This window comes from Chiloscyllium plagiosum, chromosome 2 (assembly GCF_004010195.1).
Source record: "Chiloscyllium plagiosum isolate BGI_BamShark_2017 chromosome 2, ASM401019v2, whole genome shotgun sequence".
Taxonomy (NCBI): Eukaryota; Metazoa; Chordata; class Chondrichthyes; order Orectolobiformes; family Hemiscylliidae; genus Chiloscyllium; species Chiloscyllium plagiosum.
The window spans coordinates 4,010,368-4,016,756 of NC_057711.1; the positions used below are offsets into that span (position 1 = coordinate 4,010,368).

General features: G+C 42.1%; 1 protein-coding gene across 1 annotated transcript in view; it reads right to left on the minus strand.

The window, feature by feature from the left end:
- Positions 1-6,389, minus strand: part of LOC122539512 (otogelin-like protein) — a 248,549-nt gene that overhangs the window by 17,926 nt on the left and 224,234 nt on the right. Inside the window, exon 15 of the mRNA XM_043674458.1 lies at positions 3,542-3,659. Coding sequence (XP_043530393.1) covers positions 3,542-3,659 — 118 coding nt within the window. The remainder of the gene's footprint in view (positions 1-3,541; positions 3,660-6,389) is intronic.

Genomic DNA, 6,389 nt, shown 5'->3' on the forward strand with positions numbered 1-6,389 from the left:
ACTGAGGATGATCGATCAGTCCTCAGCAAAGGACTCACCTTCGTCCCCCTCCGTCCACACATCAATGAATTTAATACACGCCGTGACGTCGAACAATTCTTCCGTTGCCTCTGCCTCCGAGCTTACTTTCACAATCAGGATTCCCGCCCACCTTCCGAGGACCCCTTCGCCCACCTCCAACACACTGCATCCAGCTGGACACCCGCGCTGGCCTATTTCCTGCCCTCGACCTCTTCATTTCCAACTGCCGCCGGGTTGGGACCTGACTCATTGGAATTTAGAAGGGTTTATCATATGACTCCTTCGAAATCAAAAGTTAAAAAGTCAAAGAAACTGGGAATTGCCTGCTGTTTATGAATCAACTGACCTATTGGAAAACACGAGTCAATATTTTAATGGAGAGATAAGACAGGTTCTATTATTTTAATTTTTCAATAAACAAACTTGAGAAAACCCAAATAATCTATGCTGTTCTTGCCCTAACGAGAACATCTGGACTAATGTGCTTTACTTTCTCAGTACCCATCTGGATGTTGCATTGCTGAAGTAACTTGCAAGGAAAATAACTCTCACTGTCTCCTGTTAAAATACTTGTGTCCTGAACAAAATGAAATATCACCAATCCCAACTCTGTTTCCTAGATGAATGTGAAATCTGGTTGGAAAATCTTTCATTGCTCTGCGGCCAGCAGTAATTGGATCTCATCAACAGGAAACTATAAGAACTGTGAAAAGTCAAACATTCTATCTTCTGAATGTAAATCCTTGACACACAATTGAGTTGTTCCTTTTTAACCTATTTGCCACCCTTAATATCTCTGCAGAACTGTCACATTGTCTTATCTATGTACTAATATGTATGTGCTTGGAATAGAGGATGTAGGTTTTAAAATGATAATTTGGGGGCCGAATAGAGGAGACAGAGAGAAACTGACCCTGCTCCTACAAGGATCAAGGACCAAGGGGTGTGGATTTAAAGACATTTGCAAAAGAAGCAAATGCAAAGTTTTTCAACACAGTGAGTGATAGGGTTTGCAGTGTTCTGCCTGGATATGTGGTCGAACAAGATTCAACTGAGATAATCAAAAAGATTATTCAGACAGAAACATTGTGCATGGATGAGGAGGATAAGGCAAGAGACTGATACTATATAATGATGGTCACCTGAGGAGCTAGTTCAGATATAGTGGGCCAAATGACTTGTTTGTGTGTCACAATAGAGCTATAGTTGAGGGAGGGATAGATGAACATATGCCCAAAACGTCGACTCTCCTGCTCCTCGGATGCTGCCTGACCTGCTGTGCTTTTCCAGTGCCACACTCTTCAATTCTGATTTTCCAGAGTCTGCGGTCCTCACTTTCTCCAGAGGGCAGAACTGGCAACTCAACTTTCAGGAGTAAAGGATCTTCAGACAGGACAGAGAGGGTGTAAGAGGAGATGATGTCACGTTATAAATCAAGGAGTCAGTTACTGCAGGAAAGGGGGACAATATCTTGGAAGGGTCTTCAAATGAGGTTCTGTGGGTAGAGCTCAGGAATAAAATGTGGGCGGACATACTGTTGGAAGTATATAGAAGAGCAGATATGTAGATAATTCACTGAGGTTGATAAAAGCAATAATAAGATAATGACTTTAGGGGTTTTCAACTTGCCCAACATTAAATGAGATAGTTTAAAAGGTTAAGAAGGGGCATATTTTTTGAAATGTATACAGGAGGGCTTTTTATATCAACATGCAGACAATTGAACAAGGCACAGTTCAATGCTGAACCTAATTCTGGGAATGAAGCTGGACAATTCTTGGATGTTAATGTCGGGCAATATTTTTGAGACAGCTATCACAGCACCGTACATTTTAATTAAAAACTGAAAGAACTGCGGATACTGTAAATCAGAAACAGAAATAGGGATTTCTGGAAAAGCTCAGCAGGTCAGGCAGCATTTGAGAAGAGAAATGAAAGTTAACATTCCAGGTAAGGTCTGAGGAAGGACCCAAAATGTTAACTTTGATTTCTCTTCACAGATCTGCTAGACCTACTGAGCTTTTCGAGCAACTTCTGCTTTTGTGTCTGACCGTACATTTTAAGTTTATTATGAAAAAAGAGAAAGGTAATCTGCAAGAAAATATTTTGGATTGGGGAAAGGTAGATTTTATTAAAACAAGGTAGGTTCTGGTGAAAGTTGACTGAGAAAATTATAACATTGAATTCCTACAGTATGGAAACTGTCCACACCAATCCTCCAAGGACCATCCCATCCAGAATCAACCTTGCAACCCCCTCTGCCCTATCCCTGTAACCCCGCATTTCCCATGGTTAATCATCCACCTAGCGTGCACATCATGAGCAATTTAGCGTGGCCAATCCACCCAACCTGCACATCTTTGGACTGCAGGAGGAAACCGGATCACCTGGAGAAAACCCACGTAAACACGGGACAATGTGCAAACTCTACACAGACAGTCGCATGATGCTGGAATCAAACCTGGGTCCCTGGCACTGTGAGGCATCAGTGCTAACAATTGGGCCACCACGGAGCCTTGAATTGTGAGGAGGGAGAAGGGTGGGTTGATAATAAGCCAGGGAGAAAGTAAATTTAATAATGGGAACCATTAGGAGGTGAAATGGGATGGCTGTGCTGAAAGCAGCCCATGTCATGACAGGACCTAAGGATGTAGGGTGAGTAGAAAGAGGTGTTCAAGCTCTAAAATGACTGAACTTGCTGTTGATTGAGTCCTAGAGGTTGAAGGATCCCCAGGCAGAAGGTGGTGCTGTTCTTCCAACTTGAGCTGCAACTTGCTGGAACACTGCAGCAGGCCCGAGATAGAAATGTTGGTGTGGGAACATAGTGTGTGTTGAAATAGCAGGCAACTGGAATATGGGGGTTGTTTTTAACAGGCAGAGTGTAGGTGTTTGACGAACATCCAGTCTGTGTTTTGTTTTCCTACTGAAGAGGAGACGATTGTGAGCAGTGAATGCAGCAGACTAAATTGAACGAAATACAAGGAAATCACTGCTTCACCTGGAAGGTGTGTCTGGAGCTTTAAATTGTGAGGAGGGATAAAAATATTTTTACGTAGAGGGTGGTGGGAATCTGGAATGCTGTGTCTGGGAGGGTAGTTGAGGCAGGAAACTTCACACAATTTAAGAAGTGTTTGGAAGAGTAAGTGGGACCAGTGTAGATTTACAGGAGTTTTTGTCAGTGCAGACCTGATTGGCTGAAGGCCCTCTTCGGTACTGTGTGATTCTATGAATACTCCTGTCCTTTTGTGATAAACAACAAAACAGTGGGTGCATTGTTCAAACATCAGTGTGGCAAAATTACTATGGTCTCTCATCAGGAACAGAATGTTCATGTGGGCAAAGATGAACTGACAAGAGATCAAGCAGGGATTGGTAAAGGCAAGTCATTTCATTCATCAATTGAATGAACTTGAAACATCCTTATATTGCACACTTACTTGTAGCATAAATATTAATTCTGCTGCTATTTATTTGATTTTGTGTATATATGAATAGAGTGATTCTGTACAAATATACTTACTTTACCGATAGAGTGCATTTACTTCCAAGTGGATCCTGGCAGGTCTTTAAACAGGGACTTTCACAAGGCCTATATACCCATTCACATAAGGTGTACTCCGGTATTGCAAAGTCACACTCTGTAAAGATGACAGAACTATGAGAATATGTTTGGCAAGTGGTTCTCATTAGGCTTATTATGATTATATTATATCACTTACAGTGTGGAAACAGGCCCTTCGGCCCAACAAGTCCACACCGACCCTCCGAAGAGCAACCCACCCAGACCCATTCCCCTATATATACCCCTTAACCTAATGCTACAGGCAATTTAGCATGGCCAATTCACCTAACTTGCACATTTTTGGACTGTGGGAGGAAACACACACAGACACGGGAAGAATGTGCAAACTCCACACTGACTGTTGCCTGAGGCTGGAATTGAACCTGGGTCTCTGGCACCATGAGGCAGCAGTGCTAACCACTGTGCCACCGTGCATTACAGTGAGGAGAAAGTGAGGATTGCAGATGTTGGACATCAGAGTCGAGTGTGGTGCTTGAAAAGCACACAGCAGGTCAAGCAGCATCTGAGGAGCAGGAGATCTCATTCCTGATGAAGTGCTTATGCCCGAAATGTCGATTCACCTGCTCCTCGAATGCTGCCTGACCTGCTGTGCTTTTCTAGCACCGCACTTTTGACTTATTATCTCCAAAGTATTGTTTCTACATTAAAGTTCAAATTGGTGGCACTATTTACTTAAATGCAGTTTATTTCTTTGATTTTCAACATTCTTGATGTAATACAAAAAAAGTTTTGTTCTGGTGTATTGCCTTGTACGATTGAAAAATATGAGAGTAGTCATTGTATATTGTGGAAAATTCACTACTGCTCTGTGGTTCTCTTTGTGTAGTGTTAAATACAAGCCTATTTGTCCACAGTATTTTACTGTGGTCTGTTATCAATGTTTAAGTCAAGAGTGTGATGGAATACACCCCACTTGTCAAGAGTGTGATGGAATACACTCCACTTGACAGGATGAGGGCACTGTTGGGGGCTAGGCCAGACCACTCAGAACATTCTTAAGCAGGCAGCCCAGATCATAACTTTGCAATTTGTTTCAGTAAATGTACAGTGAAAATTACCCGGAGTGAGATAGCTAGGTTGATTACTGGATTTGAAAACAGACAAAAATTTATTCACAAGATTACACAATGAAACACAAAGAGTAGAATAAAGAACCCCTACAGAACTCAGTCTATCCAAACTAGACTAAATTATGCTGTTCCAAATGTACACAACAGTCCCAATAAGCAAACCCTCTTGAAAAACAGTATAAAAAATAGAACAGATTGAAGTTATAAGGGGCAGAAACAGAGACAGCCAGTTCACACAGTCCACTGCTGAACTTCCCAACTAGTTCTGGACTGAACTAAACGGCTCAGCCAGAGATCTGACCACTCCCCTTTAATTATACAGGTCACTTCTAAAACATGACCACTTTGGCCTGAAGTCTCATCTGTTTACATATAAACAAAGAGGCCTCTCAATACCCTTTAATCTCTGTACCAAACCAGACTAATCAGCACCGAGAGCAGTTTATTACCCCTCTGAGAAAAGCCAAGGACACAGTATCCTTACGAAAAGGAACAGTTTTTAGAAAAAAGAAACCAGCTTTATGACAGCACCTCCAGCAATACTCAAGAAGCAGCACACTTGACTGGAATCAAATGCATCCATTCTCTCTGCTACTGATGCTCAGTAGCAGAAGTGTATACTGTTTACAATGTGCTGAAGAAAGGTGGCTGAATCCAAAACATTAACTTTGTTTTCTCTCCATAGATGCTACAATACCTGCTGAGGTTTTCCAGAAATTTCAGTTTTTGTTTCTGATTTCCAGCATCTACAGTTCTTTGTTTTTTTTGCATATTATCTACAAGATGCACTGTGGAAGTTCAGCAAGATTCCTTAGACACCATATTCCAAACCCACAACCATTATCATCTAGAAAGAATAGGGCAAAAGATATGTAGGAACACCATCCCCTGCAAGTTCCCCTCCAAGCCACTCACCATCCTGACTTAGAAATATATTGCCATCCCTTCACTGTCACTAGGTCACAATCCTATAACTTTTGCATTGTGGGTCTGCCTACACCAAATGAACTGCAGTGATTCAAGAAGACAGCTCAGGAGGCCACTAAGGAAGAGAGCTGAGCAGTTTGCCAGGGCTTCCACCTGCTGGTGATGTTAAAGGAGAGCAGATGGAGCAGTCGAATATACTCTCACTGTAAAAAAAGGTGCACAAAGGAAGGCTTATAGGAGGGGAACAGACAGACAAAGAAACTCCTTAAGCCAATTTAGGCCTTGGGCTTATGGCATGTAAATACAGTGAACAGTTCCTCATGTATCCTTAATTTCCCTACATACTTATAATGACCTGATGCCAACCAACTAAATAATTCTTGTTTCATGACAGTCAGACTGTCCATGTGTTCAAATCTTATGTCACATTTCTGGCAATGATCAGATGGACAATTCTGGAATCCACATTATAGGAGGGATGTGATAACACTGGAAATGAAATTTACTCGGATGTTGCCTAACCCTACTGCAGTTCAGGAATTGTTCACTGTCTTTCTTAATGTCTTTGTATACTAGTCTGTGAAACCATCTGGCTCTTCCCCTGTTGGAGTGTATCACAACCACAACCAACACTGCCATCACACACAGAGACCCTAGTGAAATGGCCTTCCCTTCTCACCATTTACTAACACCTTCCACCCCGACCTCAAATTTACTGGGACCGTCTCAGACTCCTCCCTCCCCTTCCTAGACCTCTCCATTTCTATCTTGGGCGACTGACTCAACAC